Here is a 26061-nt window from a genome sequence, read left to right on the forward strand (position 1 = left end):
AACTCAGTGTATGGTGTCAGCGATGCAATGACTGTATGCATTTCTAGAGGAGCCAATACATAAAAACCATTTTGCGAAACAACTTCTATGTTATTTTTAAAGGAAACCATAGTGATATAGCCAATCTTAATTGTAAGTTGTTACACGCTAATGGGTCGAGAATCGACGGTGGGAAAGTCTCTTGTTAGTTTTTTCGCAGTATGTCCAAACGGGCTCGCAAAAAAATTCCTCCTTTCATGGCCTTTTCCCAAAACCTTTCTCCCCGAGAACATGGCCACAGAGCAAATTTCTGTGTTTTTTTTCCCATGCGGCCACGCCTTTGTGCGTCAGAATTTACCGTTTCCCACGCCTCCTCCAACGGTCGATTTTCTTCGACACAGACACCACACCGCCACACCCACACGAGGTGCTCCCATTAAACCCTCCCCAACCTCGCGCCTGCCGCCCTCAAGTCCACCTCTCTCTCTCCTCTCCGCGTACGCCCCCGCACACCTCACCCCACACACTTCACTGAAGAGGTTGGGTGGGGCTGTGGGAGGGCGAGGGAGATGGTGGCGGCGGCCGCGGAGACGCAGTGGATGTCGCCGTACGAGGTGGCGCGGGAGCGGAATGTGGAGGAGAACAAGCGCAAGATGGAGGCGCTCAACCTGCGCCACCTCTCCGCCGTCATCAAGGAGGCTCCCAAGACCCCTTCTCCCATGGTGATACCACGCCCGCTGCTGCTGCCTGCCTCCTCCGTTTGTCTCCATCTGCTGTAAGGCTATTCACAATGGAGGTTTCATGGGGTGTTTCATGTATTAATTAGCCTGCCACATCAGCTATTTTGATGACATGTCACATCATTTAAGAAGAAAGAGTTTCATGGAGTTTCATGGGGATGAAACCATGTTAACTCGTTTCCAAGATCTTGGAAACTGTGTGAAACCTCCACTGAGAGTGTTTTGTTTCATCCTCATATAATTGAGTAAATCCTATTGGTTATTTATATGCAACATTTAAGAAGTATGTTGACATATGAAATAGTGAGATGAAACTCTCTATTGAGAGAGGGTATTTCATTCATCCATAAATCTGATGTGGCATTTTTGGAAACAGTGACATGAAATCCCCATTGTGAGTAGCCTAATGCGCTCTCGTTTCGTTTGTCTGACTGACCCTTTGTTTTGTTTTGTTTTGGGGCGGAGCAGAAGCCGAAGAGGCGCAGGCCCATCGAGGACGCGGTCGTGGTTCCCTCGCCTCCCAGGAGGTCCCGCCGGCTTGCGAATCTCCCTGAGCTCAAGTATGCAGAGGTATCTATATATTCTTTCGCTATGTTAGTTATTTCCAGACGTGTTTGTGTGCCTGCTGTCTGCTGAACATAGCAGTTCCTTATTTCGAGCTCAACGCTTCCCATTTCTTTCCATGTTAAACAGAGCAACATTTTAGTCCTTGAGTTGAAATATCATGTGATTTTGCTAAAGGCAACTGAAAATTTGAAGATTCTTGTAGCGCAATAGGTTTTTTTTTTTTACAAAATCGCTTCAAAAGGCATTCGTTAACAAAGGTTTCTTTTGATAACCATCCTGTAATTTAACATGGCACAATAAAGAACATGTTACAGGATGCCCCTGTTTTGCCTAGCATCTGTGTCGACATGATCAATTGGAATCCATATGTTTTTACCAACAAGTTATATTTGTCAACAGATAGCACCCCACACTGCAGATCGAATGACCAGGTATGGAGATATTTGCTAGCAGGTAGCAGCCTAGCATGGACCATATGTCTGCTTCTACTAAGTAACAATCTTGTTTTTCTGTAGGTCTCCTAGAAAACCAGCTTGCCGTATCTACTTCGCAAACCGCGGATCAATTTCCATGAAAGCTAGGTTGGAGGCAACAAGAAAGGCCGAGGAGCTAGAATCAGAACTTGATCATGAAATCCCATCCTTTGTGAAGGCAATGTTGCATTCACATGTGGTTCGAGGTTTCTGGCTGGTGAGTACTCAGCTCTCCTTTGCTCTCCCTAGCAACTTTTAGCGCATGGTCATGGTCATGGTCATGGTCATGGTCATGTACTGTTTTTTTTTCTCTGTACTAATCACATCCTTTGCTCTCCCTAGCAACTCCCCAGCCATTTCTGTGACACTTACATGCCAAAGCAAGACTCCATTATCACCTTGGTGGATGAGAAGGATGAAGAATTCGACACCAAATACCTTGCCTACAAGAAGGGGCTAAGCGGCGGATGGGCTGGTTTTGCACTATGCCATGGGATGCAGGATGGAGATTCAGCTGTTTTTCAGTTGATTAAGCCCACGACCTTCAAGGTACTACTATGCTTTCAGCGAATACTGAATAACGCGGAGCTCAAAGCACGCTTTTTTCCCCTCTCTCTCTCTCTCTCTCTCTCTCTCTCTCTCTCTCTCTCTCTCTCTCTCTCTTTAGAATGTTCAGTGCTCATCCAACAATGCATTCGTCTTCCAGGTGTATATCATCCGAGCAGCTTCTGATGATGTCAGTGAGGTAGATGAGTGACTGCATCACGCGACGGCTGTACTGAGTACTAACTTAGCAGGAGGAGGTGGAAAGTGGGATTTTGGGTAGTTTTAGGCTTTATATATCAGGATTGCCCTAGTATGTATTTTATCTGTATGTCTCGATGCTACCAGTGTGACTCCTAAGATGCAGAAGTCATAACTTGCAGAATGCATTATGAGCTATTTTCTGGCCACTGCATGTTCATGTCCTAATGGAAGTTTCATAAAATGCATGTCTTGTGACTTTTTGAAGATTAAGGAACGATTCTTTCACCTAATACTTAATTACCTACCCCTAAATTGATGCTTCTTGATGCAGCATGCGCCAACATGTACAACAAAACTCTAAGAAGAGGATGGAAATGGCAAATGCATGCTAGATATGAAATCACTCTTCAGCTCTTATACATCAGCCATTAATGTATGTCATCGTACAAATTTTGAAGTCTTCAGTCCTCTCCCTTCATCATTGAACTGTGTGCATGGGTGCAGCATCGTACTCATGATTTCCTCCTTGTCAGCCTCATTCAAATTTGTTCCCCTCAGTTCTGAAAGTTATTGATGCAAACCATATGTAGTCACAGTTTATGACAAACAAAGAACCTAATAAAGAGATTCACGTTCTTTGCACCTCAAATCAAGTCCAGCTTTGTTTTTCAGACCATCTGGTATTTTGCCCGTGAGATTGTTGTTGTTCAGGTGTCTGCCATTTTTTGAGAAAATGCATTAGGTAAAGAATGCCTGGAGATACTGTTTGAGATAGATTATGAAATGAGATATCGAGTACTAACAGCTCCTTGAGATTGGCTAGTTTTTCCATTGATGGGTTGATCGTTCCACTGAACTGATTGCTATCAAGGCGCCTTTTTTCAAATGATGAAAAGCGTAGCATGTTCAGTAAAATTGCAGAATGGGTGTTCAAAACAAATCAAGTATGCTTGAGCTTACACTGCAGTCAGGGCGTGCATGCTGCTCAAGTCAGGTATGGGGCCTGAGAGATTGTTACCACTGAGATAGCTGTAGTCACAATTTACTAGGCATTATTAGAAGGATCGTCCATCCAGTCTGATCATACCATTGAGAGATCAGTTTTTTTTTTTGTCTATCTTACATGGTTTTCATCCCTGTCAAGTGTACAATGCTGTCGGGTAGCGATCCTGAAAGACCATGGTTTTTTAGATCCCTGTATTGCGGAAAAAAACTGGCCTTATTAACACCGCAGTTATCAACATTTTTCTAGTCGTATATTTTTACTGCACTGCAATGGCGTTCTTCAACTCTTTTTTTTTCTTTACAGACTGAGCATTATTGACAGCTGATGAATATTAATGATTGGCTGAATTTAACCAGAAAACAAACAAAATGCACTGTGAGCGTCATTGACAATCGATTGGATACATCTGTCATTGTAATCTGAATACTTACAGTGACAAGACGCGCACGGGTGATCCCTGGGAGCATTCAACCCCAGTCCAGGAATGTTGCTGTGGTAGACAAGGGTCTCCAGCCCAGTCCGGAGGCAGGTTCTTGAGGCTGCTTGCCAGGTCTTCCATTGCAACCACTGCACAAGAAACCGGACGCGACCGACAACTGCTAACTGATAGTTGAATGAAATATTGACAGAATAAGTTCGTGTCGTGTATGAAAAAAAAAATGCATGCGTACATACCGTCTCTTGTGGCGGTCCTGCCGCCGAGCGGGACGATCTGGTAGATCTCTCCGGCGTTGATGAGCGGGCCGACGGGGGACGTCTCGTTGGGCGTGAGCAAGATCTCCGTCTTCCCGGACAGCTGCATCATGCTGGAGTAGACCATGACGCCGGCCGCGGAGGCGTTGAGCCCCCGGAAGAAGTCGTTGCCGTTGACCGCGACGTCGAAGACGCGCCAGCTGAAGGGGCTCGCCGTGCGCGGGTCCTGGAAGTAGAGCGCCACGTAGTAGGTCGCCGCGGGGAGCTCCGTGGTCGGCCACTGCACGGCGAGCTTCTTGCCCCGGCTGGTTGTGATTCCGGCCTTGAGCGCCTTGGCCGGCGGCTGGTTCCAGAAGTCGTCGGGCGAGATGGAGGAGTGGCTCTCCACCATGGGGTTGGCGTCCGCGAACGGCGCCCAGTACCGGTTGTACGGGTCATCTGGATAGCTAGAATGCCAGCCACGTCACCGTCAGGATTCCCGGGACGGTCGGAGACATTTCGACCGGAGGACGGGCGGGCGGGCGTACCTGACGATATCGCCCTTGCTGCCGAAGCGGCTGCGCACCACGGTGGTCATGGTGAACCTGCTGAAGTCCGTGGTGTTGTACATGGAGTCGGCGAGGTCGATGACCTCGAGCGCGGAGATGAAGGGGCTGGACGCCGTGTCGGGGCGGCGCGCTAGGCACACGCTCATGGTCTTGCCCTGCCCCTGCGCCACCATCTCGAAGTAGGTGGACATGCCGCGCCGGTAGTTGTCCGTGGTGTTGACGGCGCTCCACAGGGTGCCGTCCACGATCTGGTCGAACACGGGCGGTTCCTTGCCCCCGTCGAAGCCGCCGTAGAAGTAGGTGGTGCGGACAAGGTAGCGCGTGCCCTTGACGACGGGCAACTGGTAGCAGTACTTCCGCGCGGTGGCGTCCGGGAAGTAGCGCAGCGCGGCGAGCAGGGGGAGGAGGTGGGGCTTGTTGATGGCGGAGGCGTTCCCGACGGCGGTGAAGCCCTCATCCTTGGCCCACTTGATGCTCCCTACCTGCACGTCCTTGTCCGACCCGCAGCTTATATAGAACCCTCTGGGCTGTGGCACGGCGGCGGCGGGCTGCTGCTGGGAGGAAGAGGAGGGGAATAACGTGGCGACGGTGACGACGACAAAGGCGAGGAAGGAGGGGAACGATGCGATGCGGCTTGCCATCGTAATGACATGCTAGGATCGGGAGGAGGACGATGGTACACCCGCGAACAAGGGGACGCGGAGAAAAGGGGGGCCAGCCAGGGATGGCAGAAATGTTTATGGGCTGGCCCCTGCCGGGCGCCGCATGCATGCATGGCAGTGGCTGTGGCAGGCAGGAAAGCGAAGGTGTGGCCGGAGTGCCGGACGATGGCTGGTTTTGGTTTGTGCTTAAATATAGCTAGGTTGAAGGAGTGGCTTTGGTTAGTTCACCGGCGAACGGTCAACGCGCAGCAGAGCTTCCTAGTCGAAAGGGCAAACTGGATTTGCCAGCCCGTGCTGGCCTAGTGGTGTATTTTTGGGCCGCGACTAGAGATGGCGATGGCTCTCGATCCTCGATCCATTTAGGGATGAGATAGCGATTTTTTTTCTCACGGAGACGTAAACGAAAAAAAGTTCTTCCTCGATAGATAAACGGGGACGAGGTTTTTTATGAGAACTCATTAAACTTACACGTAATAATATTTATGTATTTTTGACGTGCGTGGCACGACATAAGACATGACTCCAACATGACTCCAAAGACAGGATAAGAATGAAGTAGTTGGGTCTTATCTGGTGAAATCTAAAATTCATGTAACATATCTTCCCCTTTGCACTATAAAAGAGAGGGGTTGAGCAACATTTTGTGGAGATTTAGTCGTTGTAACGGGGGATAGGTTCAAAGACAGAACACTAGACTCAAAAGGCTAGATTCAGATAGCCTTGTAGGTAAGTATAAGTGGAACTCCCACCACGTCCATGAGGTGAGGGGGAGCTAGAGGGTCTTGATGCTAGTGAGGTTTGGGCTTGTAATCTTTCTCAGCTAGATCCAGATACCGTTGTAGGTAAGTATAAGATGGATTAGAACCATTAAGTTAACTCCTACCACGGCCATGAGGTGAGAGGGAAGCTAGAGGGTCTTGATGCTAGCTGAAGTTTGAGCTTATAATTTTTTCATAAATAATTCAACAATATTTTTTCATATCATAAATGTTAGCACTTTTTAATTATATAATTTTAGTTAAAATCTAAACTTGAGGATTAAACCTTTTTTAAGATGGTAATAATTTGCTAGTTATTGATGTTTGTAGTTTTTAAAATCTAGCCAAATTGACCTAAACGACATGTTAGTTTTTTAAAAATGTAACTGATTGTCCTGAACGACATGTTTTTGTGATTGAAGGGTGTAACTGTGCATCATAGCAGCCGGATATTCGGTGTACTTGAGAATTGTAAGGTTGGGAGGCACGTGAGCTTTGTGTGTAATACAGATGACCATATATCTGAATTCATATCTCCGAAAACAGTTCCATGAGTTAAACAGGGAGGCATGGGTCATGGTCGCTGTGACTTCACTTTCAATTTTTTTTTTCTTTTTTAAAAAGATCATCGTTCAACAGCAAGCACGTCGTATGCTGTACCTTCCTTCCGGGACCATGTTACATGTCCGCGACATCCACGGAGTGAGGCATAAAGAATAGTTTGTGAATTGGAAATCAATAATGATTCTCACCATTTGGCAAACACATGTACACTTCACTGTTATTGAAAAATTTAATAACAGTGACCTAGCCTAATATCCTTCTGACGAGAGAGCGAGGTACTATGCAGCACTACCGATGAGGACTGAAAAATAGACAGATACACATAACAAGAACATAATCCACTAAAATGCCGATGCTAACTGCTCCAGAGCTCGTTATATCATCACAAGATCACTAACAACTACCCTTCAACACCTTCCTTCGGATTCAAAGTGCCTTGGCTACCAAGAGGCAACAGCTGAAAATTTCGTAAGACATGTCCCATCATCTTACTGCCTCCTTTTAGGACAGTCATCTCAATTCCTGCAACAGGCTAAGCTAATTGACCCTGCAAATTTAGTTGATCATTGTCCTGCTTAATCTCCTTTTCTTGTATGCTTTCATTGATTCTGTTTCAGCTTCAGCCTCGTCGTCAGCAAAATTTTGATCAGAGACCTCTGGAGACGGAGGGAAGACACAAAATTGGCATTAGAAAACAAGTTTACTGCACGGTGCAGCTGCTGAGCCGTGCTAGTTGAATTCAGAACAAAAACAAAAGTTATTGGAGTAATTGAGATGTTCTGTCATCCATATCTCTTCTATAGATATGCTACTGCTAATAAAACGTATGAGTGAGGTTTATGGCACCAGTTGTGCAGTCTCAGTACGTGCCATGGGAAACAATCACGGATGAACTGCATTGAATTAAGAACTAGCTGCATAGCTAGCTAATTAGGACACTTTTATAGCTGGGCTGTGATGCTTAGTGAAAACAATGTTGCGGATACTAATTTAAGATGTTCAGATAACTACAGCTGAGTCTGGGCAGGCAGTTGACCAAAGCATACCAATGCAATATAAAAATGAAGTTAATCACCTCTACTTTCATGGAGAAGCTGGGGTTCTCCCTCACAAGCGTCCCGTTCCCTTCCATGAGACGCTGAGAGGCTCTTCCGGTTTGCCTCAGTGCCAGATTCAAGATCGCCCACAGAATCCCCGAGCCCATCGCCTCGCGCGTTATTACCGCCATCACTACGTGGCCTGAAATGCTGCATCCAAGGATTTGCAGGAACGCCGCAGCACTTAGCCCCCCTTCGCACAGGAGCATCGGTCTTCTCATACTCGACGTACTCCCTGCGGAGAGCCTTGAAGGCGGTGCCGTTTGCGTTGCGCGGACGGCTCCCGTGGTTGTACAGTTGATCGACGAAAGAGGCCTCCATAGAGCTTATATACAGCCTGTGTCTCTCGTCTGTCCACCCGGCGGACATCGTGTCCAGAACTTGATTGCCCTGTCAAAGAATGAGTAGAGCGTCTTGTTAATTTACTGTGTGTAGGAAATGGTTAACAAAATGAAGTAAAAAAAATCATATATTGTTAAGAGACAGAGAGAGAGAGAGGATCATGAAGCTCAACGGACGGTCAGGAAATTACACGAGATAAAGAACTGACAGGTAAGCTTAAAAAAAATCTATCGTTTACTCGTACCTTGGCAATGCCACCGGCACCTGGCTCAGCAGCCTTAATGGGTCCGTTCAAGGACACATCGCCCATTGTGTTCTTTGTATCAGGAAAGAACCACCTAGCAAAGGGACGCGAGTTCCCAGGATTTGCTTGTATTTTCACCCGACCTTTATCCGATGCAACAATTCTTGTCTTCCCTGCTTCCTCGATGAGCAGATTTTTAAAAAAAAATCCCCTTTCGATATTTTAACCAGGCTGGAGGAAGGAAGGCGAGGAGCAAATAAGAGAACTGAGCAGCAATTGGTTTCCTAGACGCCGGATTGATTACGGATTGGGGGACACGAACCAGCAGAAGATCGCAACTCAAGAACCAAGGAAACCCCAAGGATCACAAGGCAGCGACGAATTTATTTGGGCGGAATTCAGGTGAGGTGACTACCCCTAGAATTGAAACCACGCTCGGATGAAGGAAGCCCCTAGATTTGGCTCGGGCTCTGGGGAACCGTGGGGGGAGCAGAAGGGGACAGAGAGCCAGTTGCAGGCGAGGGATTGAAGAAGGATCGGCAGCCGAGCCGACCGGGCCCTGGACTGGACGGGAGCTTTACGCCTACGTGACGGCGCTTTTCCACGTGGCTGGGGCAGGAGAAAATATCGGGCCTCAGATATTTGTTGGCCTGTTCCTTGGCTCGCAGTCTCTCTCCTTTGCCGCCCGCAAGAAAAGGGAGAAAGATCTGCACCGCCGCCGCCTTGTCCTGCACTGCAACAGGAAGAGGAATGGGCGCGGGCTAGGCAGGCAATAGTTATCTGCCGTCTCCGACGGCGCCCCTGAATAATCCGCAATGCTTTTATTCTGTTATATGAACCCAAGCAGTCAACAAATGATCCTTTAGCAATACAAATCGAACAAGAAAAGGTATACCATTCCGATGCTTTCTTGGCCTATTTTTACACCACCTGGTTCAGGCAGACAGATGTAACATACGCACACATCCAGCTTGCTGGACTGGATGGCCAGATAACAAACACTCCTGTGCAGTACCAGTACAGACTAGCAACAGTATCTGGGTTCAAAAGGGTAACTATTTGAGACGGCAGGAATCTGAGGGAAAATATCTCGACGGCAACTTGGGAAATAAAATATAGTTATTATGCCCAACAAGATCAACGGCACGCACCTTCGAGATTATCGATGTCCAGTGACTGCTACAGCAGCTCTCCTGATAGAGTTCAGGGAGCACAATATACAATTCTTCTCATGTGGGAGTGGATTAATCGACTGACACGAACCACCATCTGAAAGTGCTACAGCACAATATCCATCTGCGATCTCTTTATCGCTTTTTGCTTTCCCGAAGGTCTAAGGATATCAACTGCCGTCACAATTCAACTCTAAGGATTTGCCAAAGGACCACAGCCGCACAGGCACAGCGGGTGTCTCCAACATGACCATTTGGTGGGTTGAGTTCCCATGAAATAGGCAGATAAGACCAAGTCATTCAACCTCTTGCGCAACAACCGATTTCTCTTCTTTGTATGCATCTATAAATATCAAAAATATAAATGCCAAGCTAAATAAGTACCAAGAAATAGATTTGAGCATAACCAAAGTAGTTATTTTGGACTTACAAATTCAAATGTACTCCAAATCCATTCACAACCCGATGATGAAGCACAAAGGCTAACCACACGCATCACAAATCTTTGTAGTTCAAATGCCTGTCCACCATATGCACACCACCAATCAACTAACAAATGAACACATATGCCAACAGTTAATAACGGAACACATGCTGAAATAAGTATTAGCAAGCAATCAACCAATCATATATAGTACTTACGAGGGCTTTTTGATTGAATATTTTCGAGTGCCAGCTTGTTAGAAAAGATAGGTCCTCTTTGGTCTTCATGATGCATGTCATACTCATCAATCTTGGACCTAATCTCTTCATCGGGCTCCATTCTTGCTAGTACATCATTGAAACAACTCCTTAGCTCTGCAACATATCTAGAATCCCCCTTCTTTCGGATGGAAAAAACTTTCTCGGGTTCAAATAGAGTGCAGCTCCATATAATGGATGGTCCATTTGTGTCACCCACCGGCGCTCAATGATGTCCATGATTTTTTTCAACAATGTCTGCTTGTTTTGGGTAGGAAAGCTAAGCCTTATCTTCTCTATTACAACATTCATGAGTGCAGCAACTTCTGGCATGGCTGGTTTTTCATCACCATCAACAGCCCTAAGCACAATAAGAAGTGGCGCCGAAGCTCTAAGGCAATCTTCAACTGTAGTCCAAAACGCCTTAGATAGAACAATGTTGTACACACTCTTGCCTGCCTCTGTCTTCGCTAATTTGTTGTTCTTCCATTCATCACTTGAAAAGAGAGCTCTCAAGGCATATCAATGTTTGTGTAAGCTCTTCAATGTAAGGAAGTATGTGGCAAATCGAGTTGCTGCTGGTCTTACCAGATCCATCCCACTTGTCTTCTCCCTCATTGCACTTAAAATTCTTCCATGTCTATAAATAAAAGTGGTCACCCTTTTGGCATATGCAATAGGTTTCTTGAAGTCTTTCAATTTGCCAATATCTTCCAACATGAGATCCAAACAATGTGCAGCACAAGGTGTCCAAAATAATGTTGGAATCCAGTCCATTAGAATCCTGTCCGCTGCCATATAATTAGCACCATTATCAGTGACTAGTTGAACAACCTTATCTCTTCCAATCTTATCAATTCTCTCCTGAAGCAAATCAGCTAGCATATATGCATTATGTTGTACATTTGATGCATCAACAGATTCCATGAAATAAGTACCTTCTGGGCTGCGATCAAGGAAGTTGATTAGCTGACGACCCCTTCTATCATTCCATCCATCAGACATTAGAGTGCAGCCATAGTTGTTCCATGCTATCTCATGCTCAGCTCTCATGTTGTTTGTCCTCTTCACACATGAATTAAGCAAAGGCTCCCTCAAATCATGGAAACTAGGAGGCACATAACCGGAACCATATTGTGCAGTAGCTTCACAAGCAACCTGAAATTGTCAAGAACTGATGGCATAATGCCACACTCATAGAACCACAGTGCCCATTGCTCATTCACATATTCCCTGTCAGCCTTTGGCTTCAGTGCAGCCTCTATGGTGGTTTGGTGTGACCCTGAGGAACGCCTGTCATCCACAACTTGTTTGGGAGTTCTCCGAAGCATGGTTGCAACCTTTCTTTTTTCTTTTTCCATGTTGGATGGTTGTGGAGCTGCTGTTCTAAATTGAAATGCAGCTCTCTTCCTTTTAGCGGCTGTCCCCAAGCTAGGTTGATGTACATAAGTAGTATCCTGCTGCTCCTGCTGCTCATGACCATCATCCTCATCAAGAAAAATAGGTCTGCATCTCTTATTCTTGTCCAAATATGCTTACATTTCTTTTCTAATCTCTGTTGTTGTCTTAGAACACATTAATGTATCCGCAAAACCACCCGCAAGGTGTTCTTTCAACCTTTTGATTCCTCCGGTTGTCACGGTCTTGCAAAGGTTGCATGTGACCTTATCTCGGTTCCCAATTTCTGTCCAATACCCATACTTCCATCCGGGATCATTGGACTTTGCTCTCCACTTCGGATCAGCCATAGGATCATAAAGAGAGGGCTGAGGGAGCTCGCTGGCGTGCCGCCGTGAGCGCAGCTGCTCCACGCCCACACGCCGCCGGAGCTAAGGGAGGAGCACACCCACGCGCCGCCGGAGTTGAGGAAGGACGCCACTACTAGCAAAGACGTTCCCAGCCGCCGCCGCCTCAAGCTCTGACCCGAACCGATGTGTACACGTGCGTCCACCTAACTGAAACCCCCACTCAAAACCCTATCTACCCCTAAGGCGTCGCCTCGCCAACACCTCGCCGACGCCTTAGGACGGGGCGGACGCCTTACGCATCGTGGCAAGGCAAGCTAGACACTCTGCTTTCTGCGCGAGCCTTAGCGCTAAAGCGACGCTAAGGCGACGCCTTGATAAGCATGCCGTCAGCCAAAGGAAGAAGTGGCATTTGGAGTGGGCCTAAGTTTTTCAAACTCTTTTATAGTGACTGAAATGAACAGACCTAGGGAACAACACTTCATATGCAGCCTTAGCCGAATAAGCCCCATTAGCAGCAATACTGAATATATGCTTATCTTCCACATCTAGTAATAGCTCAAAATCTAAAATCTGATTCCAGAGATGAAGATGATCCACTAAGACCACCACAGAAAGAGTTCCTATGATATCTGAAATCCATCTTCTATTTGTCAACGCCCTCCTAAACCGTTCTTCTGTTAGTGATTCTTTTCGGAATGACTACAAATAATCTAGGTACTAGATTTGCAATTTTCTATCCATGAACCCATTTATCAATCCAAAACAAAGTATTTGCCCCATTACCAACTTTTGAAATCAACACCACCGAGAAGAAAGCCCTTGCTTTGTCCGGCACCTAGATTGGTAGGCTGCACTAGGGTCTGCTAGGCTCGGTCTTTTGGAGCCATAGCCACCGCATGCGCAGGGCCCAACTGAGCTTCTTAAGACTACAAATGCCAAGACCGCCCAGCTGGAGAGGTCTACAAACTCTGCCCCAAGCAACCAGGCAATTCCCTCCTTTGACCTCCTTGCGCCCCCTCCCTAAGAAACATTTTCTAATTTTTTCAATAGCCTTGATAGTCCAAGAGGGGATATTTATCGCCATAACGAGATATATAAGCATTCCAGTAAGCACATATTGTACTTGCACTTTTCTACCAGCCCTTGTCATCAAATCTGCTTTCCATCCTAGGAGTCGATCAACAATTCTATCCACAATAGGCTGCAACTGATCCTTGGTGAGATTTTTCAAGGACAACGACAGTCTCAGGTATCTACAAGGAAGAGCTGAGATGTCACATGGGAGGAGGCCCTGAACCACTTCCAACTCCTCATGCCCACATTGAATGGGATAAACATTAGACTTTTGTTCGTTGTTGCGGAGACCTGAAGCTTCACCAAAAATATGTAAGAAGTAAGATATCTAGAGTAATAGTAATATCCGCAGCAGATGGATGCAAGAAGAGCGCCACATCGTCTGCATAAATAGATACCCGATGGAGATGGATTCTAGGAGAGACCTGTGAGCAGTCCTGCATGTTCAGCCCTAGAAAACAGCAGGCCAAGAACATCTATTACTACAATAACAGGCATGGGGGAGAGAGGATCCCGTTGTCCGAGTCCTCTCCTATGCTCAATAGGTACTCCCGGAATGCCATTCAGAAGCACCTGAGTGCTAGACGAAGATAGAAGCCCACAAATGATGTCCCTCCAAACTTATCCAAAACCAAGATGCCTTAGTACCTTACAGGTTACTGACATGTCTGCATAGACACTTAAAAGTGAACTCCTGAAAAGAAAACAAACAAGAGATATGGTATTTAATGCTGAACATGGACATTCAGCCAGAATAGCACATAAAATATCTTGATAAATAATCATGTTCAATATTTACTGCACAAAAAAAATGCATGAACCAGAGCCAGGAGAGGTACCTGCTGAAAAGAAGGTGGCCATATGTGTTTTTCAGTTTTCTGTCAAACCTGAGGTATTCAAAACAACAGAAACTCTCAGCAAAGCTTCAGAAATGTCTCAAGGAACAAGCATAACCAGACAAGGGAATCAAGTCGTTCCCAATTCAGAACCAAATATTTTAATCAACAAACCATATATGGACATTGATAACAGGAACTCCCACCAACTTCTCAAGCTTCTTGAAATAAGTAATTTCACTCCACTCTTGAGGTACAAGAAGCTTGAAGATATCAACTAAATACAAAGACTAGTCAGTTAAATTTATCCGTTTGGTTCGGTCTTCGGACTGACAGCCAGCAGCATGCTTAGGGAATCTGAATGGTGGTTTTAAAAGACTTCCATTTAAAATAGTCGTTTTGAAAGTTCAAGGACGAAAACAAGCGTCAGATGATAGGACAAATGACTATTCCACCATGCAACATGTTTCAGTTTATGCAGCAGGACTGGAGTAATTGATTCTTTTAACATTCCGCAAACTTGACACCATAGTTTTATTTATCCGGGGCATTTGCATATAATCTACCCAAAGAATATAACAGAATGTCATTAGTGCAAGATCAAGATACTGTTTCCTAGACACAATACAACCATCAACCATAGAGCACAACTCATTTGCTACCAAGTACTGGCGAAGCTGACAAAGTTCTGTTTCTTCCACTTGTGTGATTATGTCTCTGCCGGGCGCTAGTGGAACGAGACGAGATAAATACAATCTGAGAGGTAGCTGAAAAGCTCGAGTTCAGCTTGTCATATGAAATATTGGTCCTGATCATCTGGTCCACGAGAAGTATCTCCTCCATCAAGCATCCTCTTCGTCATGTTGGCCCTCTGCACAAGTCGAACCAATGCTTGCACCACCTCTGACATTGGTGGCCTGAATTCTGGTTCAGGCTGCAACGAGAATTCGGTTCACAAGCTTCAGATTTTATTTATTTAGATGGATGTGCTATGACTATCCTGCATAGATGAAGAATGGAACTCCTACCTGGACACACAGGGCGAGGACATCAGCAAATCGGGATAGAGATTTGGCTGGGTATAGACCCTTGAGTGCAGGATCGACCATTCTGTCCAATGCATCGATGTCATGCAGCTGAGGTGCTGCCCACCGCACAAGTGACTGCTCTGACCTGGGTCTAGAGCTGTGATGAAAAACAGTGGCATGATGGCATATCTGATCATCAAGACCAAATTTATAACTAAAAAGGAAGCTTAAAAACAGATGGTTGGAGTGTACCTGTCAAATGGTCTACGTCCTGTCAGTAGCTCAAGCATGACAACTCCAAAGCTGTAAACATCACTCTTGAGGGTGTACTGACCGGTCATGTCCACTTCTGGGGCAGTGTATCCGGCACTTTGTTCTGCTGCCTACACAAGTTTATTTTATTTAGTGCAACACTATGAAGATGGTTAATCAGCCAGTGTCTGAAAGGCTAGGTAAGAATTGCGTAGATGATGATGATGTATACTAGATAACCAAGAGGACGCAAAAGATATTTGCTTTTCCATCATTGTACAATATATATACATGAACTTATATAGACTCGTTAAACTGTTCATTTAATAGCTTAACTACCAAAGATTTATCTATGTGCTGAAGTTCATTTAACGCAACTATGCAAACAGTCTTCTTGAAATGGCTGTTAGTATATTGACCATTACCTGGAATTCAGCATCAGGAATGAAGCTTGCAAGTCCAGTATCTGAAAGGTGTGGATTGAATTCTGAGTCCAGCAAAATATTTGATGCCTTGAAATTCTTATGGATGATGGATGGAGAACATATTTCATGAAGGTACCTACAAGTTATATTTCAGTTCAAAGTTATAAGGAGCTGCAAATTTCATAAGAAAAAAATGTTATAGTATATATCAAGTAATGAGAAGGGTAGGCCTGGTGCAATGGTGAAAGCTGTCTCACTAGGTCACTGAGCAGAAAATATGCCCAAACAAAAGTCTATGTTTGGTTTTAGGGTTCAGGGTTTAGGATCTATGTTTTATTCCATTATCTAATACGATATTACACAGATTCTACCAGCTTATATATGGAATTATGGATAGCATGATAAGGTCAACAGTAATAGTATTAACTTGATGGCCACTAATAACAAGTCACTTCTGCAACTACATATGGATGAAAACAAACAAGGTTCTTTTACTGTCCAGTTAGGCTGAGCCACATGACAGGGAAATTTCTACAGTATTTAAAATCATGTACAATTCTAAATAGCATGTGTATTCAATAACAGAATTCATACATTCAGATTAAGGAAAAAATATATAGTTTATTTCCACAATTCCACTTACTCCAGTGCACGGGCAGAGCCGAGTGCGATCTTGATGCGAGAGTTCCAGCTAAGTGCCTTGCTGTACTCATCTGAAAGGTGGAGTAGATCATGAAGCGATCCATTCCTATGGAAATCATACACAAGCAAGTGCTGGCCATGTTCCATGCAATAGCCTACAAGCTCATTCAGATTCGGATGGTGCAATTTTGAAATGTTCGAGACCAGTTCAGCAAAGTCATCAGACGATTGAAATGGCATCACAGTAATGTCTAATTTCTTGATGGCCAGAACCTAAATAAAGCAAACAAAAGTAAGTGTCTTATATTTAAAGGGTTCAACTTCTGTATCCCACTACAAAAGTGCTTTCGAAAGTAACAGGGAAAATATTATAACAGGAAAATCGAAGCACACCTCGTTTCAGGAATATATCTTATTCTTAGCTCCTTATATTTGCCACCATTCAATAATGCGATGATATATACATTAAGCGACATAAGGATTATTATGGACATGTAAGTAACCAGCTGACTAAGAATGTTAGGGTGTGTTTGGATGTGAGCCTAGAAGCAAGAGTCAATATGCCTGGCTTGGAGACCACCTGGAAGTTGCCTATGTCGCGTTTGGATGAAGCCCTGAGAACTTGACTGACACAGGCAACCATGCGCAATTGCGCATGCCCCAAGCGGGACAACATCCGCCTCGCTCAGGCTGCATAGTTGGCCTGGTCTAATCACATAAAGTATTCTATCCTTTATTAATAACTAATTGTTACTTAATTAAGTCCATAAGACAATTATCACAGCAGGTTCTTCCTCTTCTTTTTTTCAATGTAAGCACTAATATAGGGTTAGAAGTCCTATAAACTATGGTATATTTGTACAGAAAATATTATAGCATACTGTTAAACAATGTGTGTTCTGTGTGTGTGGGCTGGCACCACTGTTGGGCCGCCGGCCCATTAGGGTTAGGTTCCTGAGTCTATATATATAATATATAACCACCCCTATGCAATACAAACAAGCACTTCACAATTTTACATGGTATCAGAACAGGTATTCACCCACCCTTCCCACCACAGATGTCGCCCACCCTTGCCTAAATCCCACCCGCCGGCCTACTTGCTTCCACTCCGCCGTCCCCGGGAGGTTTGTCTTCCCTCCCGAGGCGGCTCCCCTTCCCAACTGCCGACCGGCCCCATCCCCTGCTCCTCCAGTCCCTCTCGGGCGCCACAGTGACTGCCCCTGCCTTTGACGTTGGCCCTCCACGCGTCGCCGGTGCCCCAGCGTGCCTGCATCCGTGCGGTCCAGGGAGCTGCCCTCCCCACCGGACGCGCCGCCCCGCGGCCCAACGCGCGTCGCCGGGCGTGGGAGCACGCCACTGCCGTCCTGCTCAACCTCGTCGGCGCCCAGGTCTTCTTCCTCCCAGATGGTTGCGTCTCCTTCCGTCAGCCGTCAGTGCCTCTGCAGCACGCCACTGCCGCCCTGCTCAACCTCGCCGGCGCCCAGGTCTTCTTCCTCCCAGACGGCTGCGTCTCCTTCCGTCAACCGTCAGTGCCTCTGCAGCCGCGGGCGTGGCCCCCTAGCTCGCCCCCACGCCGACACGGGAGCAACCTCCAACCCCCTGCTCATCTCCTCCCTCGCGCTCCCTAGATCAAATGCATCGCCGCCGTCCAGGGGCCGCCACGACGCCCGGATCCCCCGTCGGCGTGGCCGCCCCACCGCTCCAGCGACCACGCCGTCGACCTCGGATCCGGCATGGCGCCCCGCGCCCCCGCCTCTCCTTGGCGGCGCGGACAACCCTAGTGGTGCGACTGACCCACCTCTGCTCTGGCGACTGCACCGTCGTCCTTGGGTTCGGCTAAGGCGCCCTCCCTTACGCGTCTACGCAGCGGACCCTCTCCTTCCCCGGCAACAACGTGAGTGCGGCCCCTCTAATTCGGCGTCGCCTCCCTAGCACTGTTGACGCGGGCGCGGCAGCCTCGCCACCACCGCAGCAACACCCCTCCTCTGGCCTGTGTCGCTACCACTGCCCTTCCTCCGGCCAGCACCGTCACCGCATCTCCCCTCCCTCACCTAAGACGCCCAGCAAGGCCTCTCTCTCTCTTTCGAGCTTCTCTCGTCGCTGGCGTCAAACCCCTCCTTGCAAGGCCCGACGCAGGCCCCTGCCCGACTGGATCCGCCCCCGTCGCCCTTCCCCTTCATCGCCTTTGTTGGATCTGTCGTTGCCACGGCTTTTCCGTCCGGATTCACCGTTGCTGCAACCTTCCCGGTTAGACCTGTCGTCCCTTTGGCCGGATCGTTGTCTTCATGGTTGAATTCGTCGCTGTCGTGGCCTTCCCGGCCAGATCCGTCAACCCTCTTCTATTCTGCCGCGGGCGCGGCCACCCTGACCAGTGCGGTCGTGGCCACCCTGGCAGTGCTCCTCGGCCACTGGGCGCGGAAAGAAACAAGAAGGTACACCTTTTCACTGCTGTTGTCCTTTTTGCGTCGCCCCGCCGACCGTTGACGCTCGAACGTCGACCCCTCCGAAGAACGAGGTTGTCACTGTGTGTCTTCTGACCACGACCACCTGGACTTCGGCTACCTCGGCATTCACGGGCTATCATCCACATGGAGTGCACACCGGTCTCTACTCCAGCCGCAATACTCGCACCCTCACGACGCTGCGACTTTTCAACCTGTCGGCTCTTACCTTTGACTTCTACTCCAGTCTCATCGTGTGCGAGGTCCCCGTTGCTACTATGGGGATGTTAGACAGTGTGTTCTGTGTGGGGGGCGAAGCTTAGATTTTATTTAAGGGTATGCCCTTCAAAATATTTATACAAATTTATTTTATAATTATATAATAAGTATAGAATTTGCATGGTGATTCATTAGCGCTAGGTAACACAATAATGTGAGCGTGCTTTGGTGTGAGAGAGAACAAATAAAAAGAGATGACAGGCTAGCAGTGGCACAGGCGTATTGTGCACAAGCCAGCCAGGCTCTAGGGGCAAGCTACAGCCAGCAGCCACCCGCTGCGTGGGAAGCGTGAATGACGAAGGCAGAACACGTAGCCGCAGAGGAGGGGTGGAAGGAGAACCACCGCTGGCAGGGTATGTCGTGGCATATACGGCATACCCTTTAGCTCCGCCACTGCTGGTCCATTAGAGTTATGGTTCCTAAGTCTATATATATGTAAGCACCCCTATGCAATACAAAAAAGCACTTCACAATTTTACATATACCACGATATTTATCTTTATTAACGTTTATAAGGCAATCCCCTTTTTAAATGTCAACCAAGATTAATATTGTTTGCTACCATGAGCTAAAGTTAGATCAAACAAAAAAAATCCTAGTGCTTTCTCTGTCATTAATGTTTTCAGGCACAAGCCTCCAACCAAACATACATTCATCAAACTTGTCTGGCCAGACAAATATCAACTTTCCAGGCAACTCTCAGGCAGTACTTTTTACCAGGCAACATAATCAGGCCTCCAACCAAACTGTTGGAATATATTATGAGTGAATTGTCCACCTCCTCACATCAGCTTAAGCTTTTGGGTTGGATTGGTTGGTGCATGCAACTTAATATAGTATCAAAGCCATAGGTCACGAGTTCGAATCCTGACTAGCGCAATTAAATAAAATATTTGTTGCTCGCTCCTATATTCCATGTCAGAGATCTAAAAGAGGCTCGACGTGATGGTGAGTGTTGGAATATAATATGGGTGAATTGTCCACCTCCTCACATCAGCTTAAGTTTTTTGGTTGGACTGGTTGGTGCATGTAACTTAATACAAACAAACCCTTAGTCCTGGTTTCAAAGACCTTAAAGGCACAAGTCAAGAAAACTTCCGTGTACCTTTGGAAACACATAGGAATTGTGCACATGAGGATATATAGCATACCTTTCCACCATTGAACTGTGCCCTGTAAACACGTCCAAAAGTACCCTCTCCAACAAGGTTATCGAAGCTGAAGCTATCTGTTGCCATCTGTAGATCTGCAACTGAATAAACAGTTGCCTTCATAGGTGTTATATTACTTCTATTTGCAGCAGTCTTGTTTGAAAAATCATCATCATCATCAAATGATTTGTTCTGTTCTATCTTCGGGGGTGGTTTCAGATTAATCGAAGCAGGTGAAGCCAAAGACTCTATGTCTACTGTGGTGGACTCATAGATAGGCTTCATGTCTGCAACATGTGTATAACAGTATAAGCAGATGTTCACATAATTAGATAAAGCTGTGGAAACATCTCAAGTGTGACAGACATCAAGCTAACTTACCGTTAACTTCATTTGAAGGGAAGGAAGTGAACGGCTGATGCTGTTCAAATTGTTCTTCCATAATAGCTTTGTGTTTTCTTCTTTTGATTAGAAAAAATGCAACAACTGATCCAACAATCAGCAATGATATAATGATTCCTGCTACACCTCCACCACCTATCCCAGGTCTTCCACCAGAACTTGATGAACCATCATCATTCTGACCCGCGCCATTCCAATGGTTTGGAGGAGGAGGCGCTGTATATGGAGGTGGAGGTGGCGCTGGTCCTGTGCTCCAAGAATTTCCGTCGGTCCTATACACAAGAAGCATATTAATGCAAGATATAGCTCTCTAGCAGTTGCATGTCTAGAAGTCGAGATAACTCACTGTAGATTGTTTATCTTCTTAAGCTGACTGGGAATCCAACCAGTGAAATGGTTGTTTCCAACATTCCTAGAGACAAGCAGGTTATGAGATATGGTACTGAACATGCAAATGAAGCACCATTGAATTTCATAGTTGATTACTCACAGGGTTTCAAGGGGAAGGTTGGCTAAGACATTGATATAACCAGTAAATTGGTTGTTCTGCAAATACCTGAGAAGAAAAGGAATGGGTTAATGCAAAACATTCTAATGAGGCATGTGTAGGAGATGAAAGTAAACAGGCATGCGTCATTTCATACATTCTTTTCAGGCTTGACAATCCAGTGAAACTTTGTGGTAGATCACCAGTAAGAGAATTAAAGGAGAGATCCCTGTGTTACATAGGAAAATAAAGATTCTCAAAACACAAGGAACGATAAAAAATGAGGGATTTTAATACAGAAAATTAAGACCCATCTGATGATGCCAACAAAGCACTTACAGCTCTGACAAACTATAAAGGTTGGAAAATACATCAGTGATGTTTCCTTGTAGTTGGTTATGATTAAGGTTTCTGCGTGCGCCAAGAAAAAAAATCATTTATCCCTTCCAGATGATACATATTCCAATGTAAAATCAAGTCCTGGATGCAAGAATACTCACAAATACTTAAGATTAGGCATCGTCGAAATTGAGTAGGGTAAATTTCCACCAAATTGATTTCCTGCAAGATTGCTGTACAAGAAGAATCATCTAACAGCTATGCCATCAGATTAGTTAGTGAAAAATTCAAATGCACAAATTCACTGTATGAACTTACAGTTTCTCAAGCTTCACATTGGGAAGATTGTACTGTATTTGGCCTCCACCACCAAGGTTATTTTGGCTCAAGTCACTGCATCAAAAGTTGATTTAGGGTGCCTATTAACTGAAGCCTCACAATGGACAAGTTTGAGTGAAATTTATAATTGGGGACTCACAGCTCAACTAATGAACCCAAGTTATTCATGTTGTAGGCCAGATTTCCGGTGAGTGACAAGTTTGGTAATAGGCTACAGCAACAAACAAAGAGAAATATGATGAGAGGGAGTAAGAAAAGAAGCTGTGGTAGCAGGTGGTTGCAACTATACTGCATCACAAGGCTCACATTTTAGTGACCCCTGATCCTGAGCAAGTAATGCCCTGCCATGACTGGCCACAAGGATCACCGCCATTCGCCTGCCAAGCTCTGAGCTGCCCAGGAGAATTCAGACTGGTGAAGAGCGTATTGAGGACATTAACTGCATGTGAGAGTGCAACTAATTAGAACAGTGCTAGGGAATGTGTCATCACAAATCTCAGTTCATTTGCAAACTCGAAGTAGCAAGAATACGCATAGATTCAGATTATCATAGTGCGGCTCTTGGAGAAATCTGTAGTACGATCATCATGTGCTACCTAAGGATAATAGTAAAATACAAAGAACAAGAATCAATCAAGAAGCTGCGTGAAATGAAAACTATTGTGTTGTCTAGGGGCGCTGTTAAAACCAAAATGGTCCTCTCTAAATGTTACTCGTCCATCCAATGATTCCATCAACACATGCAAGAACCTAAAGATAGTAATTTGAGTTCAAGTGTTGCTGACTGAGGTATAGAGTTCAGAGGAATCAGCTAATAACAGAGTTTAAAAAATAGATATAAGGTATGGTGTATTACTGCTTCCGAATTCTACTAACTCGGAAACCATGGTCTTGAAAAAGAATTGAAAACAAAATAGAACGATAGAGAGAAATAAAAAAGATAATAACAATAGATAGAAGCAGAAGCCACAAAACACACCGTGCATCCTCGACTCGTTGCTGAACTACCCGACCAAATCCACCAAAAAGTTGCACACGCTCTTCGCAGAACTAATGCGGCAGAAACTGCCAGACGCACGGTAAACAGCAAACTGATGAGATTTTATGCGAAGAAACAGCTGAATTGAGACATCATCATATTCGTAATGTAGAAAAAGTAAAATCCAGAGCACTCTCGCACAAAGCAAAGACCTCCACAACCTGAAAGTAATCATCAGTAATAACTAGAGAATTGCGAAAATCCCCAAGAGAATCAAGGTTTGGTTGGAGAGTACAGCGGTTGTGCCGGCTCCCTGGTTACGAAACCGAATCTGCCAGAGGGAGTTATTTGAGTTTGTAACACTCTCGTCGCGCGGCTTCGCCACTATATTACTCCGCAGCTGCGCATCGCCAATTTGGTATTATGCAGTACACATCAGCGCTATATTGGGACTGTTATTCTTCCGAGCTCTGTTACCGTCCATAAGCTATGGTAAAAGTCAAGTTTGTCCCTTCCTTCCGGCTCTTCCATTCCACGGTGCTGCCTCTCTGTCTACTCTCCTCTGGTCAGCATCATGGCCGGCCTGGCTGCCACGGCCGTCGGCCTCGTCACCCCCGGGGCGCCCGCGCACGACGCCGTCATGGAGTACCTCCTGCCGGCTGCCGTCCCGCTGCTGCTCCTCGGCGCCGACCTCCGCCACGTCGTCCGCACCACCGGCGACCTCCTCAAGACATTCCTGCTCGGATCTGGTTGCTGCTGACTTTGTTTTTTTTTCATTACGTCGCCATCTCGGAAGCTCTAGGCCTCACGCCGTCCGTCCTTGCCGCCGACGTCGCAGCGGACAACCTCATCTCGGCGCTCTACTTCATGGCGCTCTTCTCACTGGCGTCAAACATCCCAGCAGAGCCCAAGACGGCGACGGCGAGTCCGCAGAAGGACGGCGAGCGGCTGTCGGTGCTGAACGGTGGCGCGGCGATCGCTTTGTCCTTCATCATCTGCAAGGCCGCGCGGCTGGGGCTCCAGGGCGGCACGCTGCCCTGCATCACGGCGCTGGCCGTGTTCCTGGCACTGAGGCCAACAGATCAGCCGTTCTGATGGCTCCAGCATGTGTGTCCTCCCGTTTGCTCTCAGAGCAGGCACCCTCATGTTTTTCTTCGGAACAGTGCCCAACGCCATCACCGGGGATTGGAATAGGAACCACATTTGCTTGTGGCTGCCCTGCATCTTTGAGCAATGCAGTAGGTTCCTCGTTCTCTGGGAGCAGCATATCATCTTCTAGTGGCATAGTCTCTTCTCCCGTGTTGTCACATCTTTGGTCATCGCAACCAGCATTACCAGCTTGGCTATCTGTCTCGGGAACTTGCTCGGTATCTGTAACCTCTCTCTCAGGAGCTGTAGAAACCGGATTGCCATGAAAACCTGACTTCAATCTCCCCTCTGACCTTTCTGGACTGGTGCATTCTAGACCTTGAGTGCTGCCACCAATGGCAGATTGGCAGTACCATCATCATCCTGCTGCTCAGTCATGTTGCAGACGGGGTTGGCAGCGGCACTGGCACCTGGTGGCAGTGCAGACGAGGTTGCAGACGGCGGCGCGGGCACCTGCTGCTGGCAGACGGGGTCGCGGGCTCCTGCTGGCAGACGGCGGCGCGAGCAGCTGTTGGCAGAGAGCGGCGTTGGCACCTGGTGGCAGACGCCGGCGTGGTCACCTTAGACTGTGTTCAGCGGTTACACCTAAATTTGTCCCCCTAAATTTGTCCCCTTATATCCCACTCACGTGTCACGTCAGCGTTCTCTTCCCCCCTATATCTCCACCCTGTACAGCGGTTCCCCCTAAATCCTTCCCCTATATCCCACTACAACCAATAAAATATCATTTTCTATACCTACTTTTCACCTCCTACCAATTTTTCATCAACTAATAATTAACCGTGGGTCCACAGCACAGTATATAGGGGAGGAAAGGAGAGCACGCTGCATTTGGGGGGAGAGAGAAAACGGTAGCGCGCGCCTGCACCGTAGGGGATGTTTTAGGGTGAACCGTTGAAGCTTTTAGCGTGTTCCTGTAGCCGCTACCGTAGGGGAGGGGGACCTCCGGCGGGAAGCGATGAAGACAGTCTTAAAGGAGACGGCGGCTGTGGAGGGGTAGATTAGTACGAAGGGGTACACAAACTTTATCAACCGCAAGAAAACAAACGGTAACAGAGCTCGGAAGAATAATAGTTCCAATATGGCGTGGATGTGTGCTGCATAATACTAAATTGGCGATGTGCAGCTGCGGAGTAATATAGTGGCGAAGTCACGCGACGAGAGTGTTACCAACTCAAATAACTCTGCCAGAGGGCAGCACGAAGTACAACCCATCTATGTGCACATAGGCTTGGCTTGGAGCCACAAATCTCACTCACTCACTCCCAAACCAAACACGTCAAGCAGACAGACAGAGCTCGAAAGAGCGATCCCATAATAAAGAAATTTACACGGAAGAAGAAGCACAATGAAAGCAGAAGTTTCCAACTCACGATCGTTGGGGTCAGTGTCCGCAGCAGTGAAGATCCGTCCACCAGGCCAAATGCAGCAGCAGGCCAGAAGCAGCAGCCGCCGCGCCACATCCCCCACCCCGCCACCGCCTCCGCTCTTCCTTATCGCCATCCCGCACAGCAATGCTCCCTCCCTGACGGGGACTGTTGCAAGTGAAGTGCTTTTTGGGCCGGGAGGAGTTTCCTTGTTTATTCGACTCCTCCAAATCCGACTGATTTTACCCGCTGTTTTTTACAGATCACGCTGCCGCTTTTCAAGACGGATGGATGGATTCATGGATAGCGTGTGCGGCGTCCGCGCATTGGAAGCTAGCACAGCAGCAGCTGGCAGCAGAACGCCGGGACAAGAACCCGGGTGCGGTGAGGTCAATTGCTTTGCCTGCCTTTGGCAGAAAATCCGGTAATTATTCTGGCATTATTTGCTTATTTAAAAACATGAAAGAAAATCTCGATCAATTCAATTTCTCTGTTTATCATCGCTGCGATTCCTCCGTCATAATTAAATAATACTCTGCATGCTCTAGGTCATATGAATGACAATCAGGACCGGCTCGGGATATCAAGTATATAAATATATAATGTATACAATGGATTTTTAATAGTTAGTCTTATTTTAGTCATCATTCGGTAGTTTCGTTAGACAGCAGCTTGTTAAAAATCTAATAAATAAACCGATGGGACTGTCACAGTCTTAGAGAAAACAAATCATCACAAACTAATAATATGACACAACGGTGCGCTGAGTATGTGTTCGTTAGATGCATATAACCATTGTGTATAATGTACTAGTCCTTGTATTATATACGTGTATTTTTTTAATCTC

At 46.6% G+C, this 26061-nt stretch overlaps 4 protein-coding genes across 8 annotated transcripts; 1 reads left to right on the top strand and 3 right to left on the bottom strand.

The window, feature by feature from the left end:
* The first annotated feature begins 548 nt into the window (after positions 1-548).
* On the top strand, positions 549-2796 carry LOC103640421 (B3 domain-containing protein Os03g0184500). Its single transcript, XM_020544478.2, has 6 exons — positions 549-701; positions 1188-1289; positions 1686-1717; positions 1802-1976; positions 2102-2308; positions 2466-2796. The coding sequence occupies exons 1-6, from the start codon at positions 549-551 to the stop codon at positions 2514-2516; spliced, it is 720 nt and encodes a 239-aa protein (XP_020400067.1). The 3' UTR covers positions 2517-2796.
* A 99-nt stretch (positions 2797-2895) lies between these two features.
* On the bottom strand, positions 2896-5584 carry LOC103639496 (putative leucine-rich repeat receptor-like serine/threonine-protein kinase At2g14440). 2 transcript variants are annotated; one of them, XM_008662249.3, is made up of 8 exons: positions 4733-5584; positions 4188-4651; positions 3944-4079; positions 3630-3701; positions 3467-3535; positions 3310-3381; positions 3150-3221; positions 2896-3066 (listed from the first exon to the last, which is right to left on the bottom strand). In XM_008662249.3, exons 1-8 carry the CDS (start codon positions 5392-5394, stop codon positions 3042-3044), a joined length of 1572 nt encoding a protein of 523 aa, XP_008660471.1. In that variant the 5' UTR covers positions 5395-5584; the 3' UTR covers positions 2896-3041. The 2 variants fall into 2 exon arrangements, with proteins under 2 accessions (XP_008660471.1, XP_008660470.1); XM_008662248.3 differs by having other exon boundaries at positions 3944-4115.
* A 1292-nt stretch (positions 5585-6876) lies between these two features.
* LOC100193895 (uncharacterized) lies at positions 6877-12864 on the bottom strand. 3 transcript variants are annotated; one of them, XM_035962059.1, is made up of 7 exons: positions 10235-11066; positions 10023-10141; positions 9572-9935; positions 9316-9457; positions 8421-9246; positions 7813-8224; positions 6877-7393 (listed from the first exon to the last, which is right to left on the bottom strand). In XM_035962059.1, exons 5-7 carry the CDS (start codon positions 8484-8486, stop codon positions 7293-7295), a joined length of 579 nt encoding a protein of 192 aa, XP_035817952.1. In that variant the 5' UTR covers positions 8487-9246; positions 9316-9457; positions 9572-9935; positions 10023-10141; positions 10235-11066; the 3' UTR covers positions 6877-7292.
* LOC541659 (uncharacterized) lies at positions 9316-25776 on the bottom strand. 2 transcript variants are annotated; one of them, XM_035962427.1, is made up of 20 exons: positions 25221-25776; positions 22026-22158; positions 21859-21930; positions 21699-21773; positions 21542-21613; positions 21381-21452; positions 21199-21270; positions 21045-21110; positions 20901-20966; positions 20534-20826; positions 20153-20439; positions 16280-16551; positions 15637-15772; positions 15212-15342; positions 14960-15116; positions 13935-14865; positions 10235-13789; positions 10023-10112; positions 9572-9935; positions 9316-9457 (listed from the first exon to the last, which is right to left on the bottom strand). In XM_035962427.1, the coding sequence occupies exons 1-16, from the start codon at positions 25348-25350 to the stop codon at positions 14722-14724; spliced, it is 2178 nt and encodes a 725-aa protein (XP_035818320.1). In that variant the 5' UTR covers positions 25351-25776; the 3' UTR covers positions 9316-9457; positions 9572-9935; positions 10023-10112; positions 10235-13789; positions 13935-14721.
* Between the last annotated feature and the right edge of the window lie 285 nt (positions 25777-26061).

Source organism: Zea mays, chromosome 9, assembly GCF_902167145.1.
Source record: "Zea mays cultivar B73 chromosome 9, Zm-B73-REFERENCE-NAM-5.0, whole genome shotgun sequence".
Taxonomy (NCBI): domain Eukaryota; kingdom Viridiplantae; phylum Streptophyta; class Magnoliopsida; order Poales; family Poaceae; genus Zea; species Zea mays.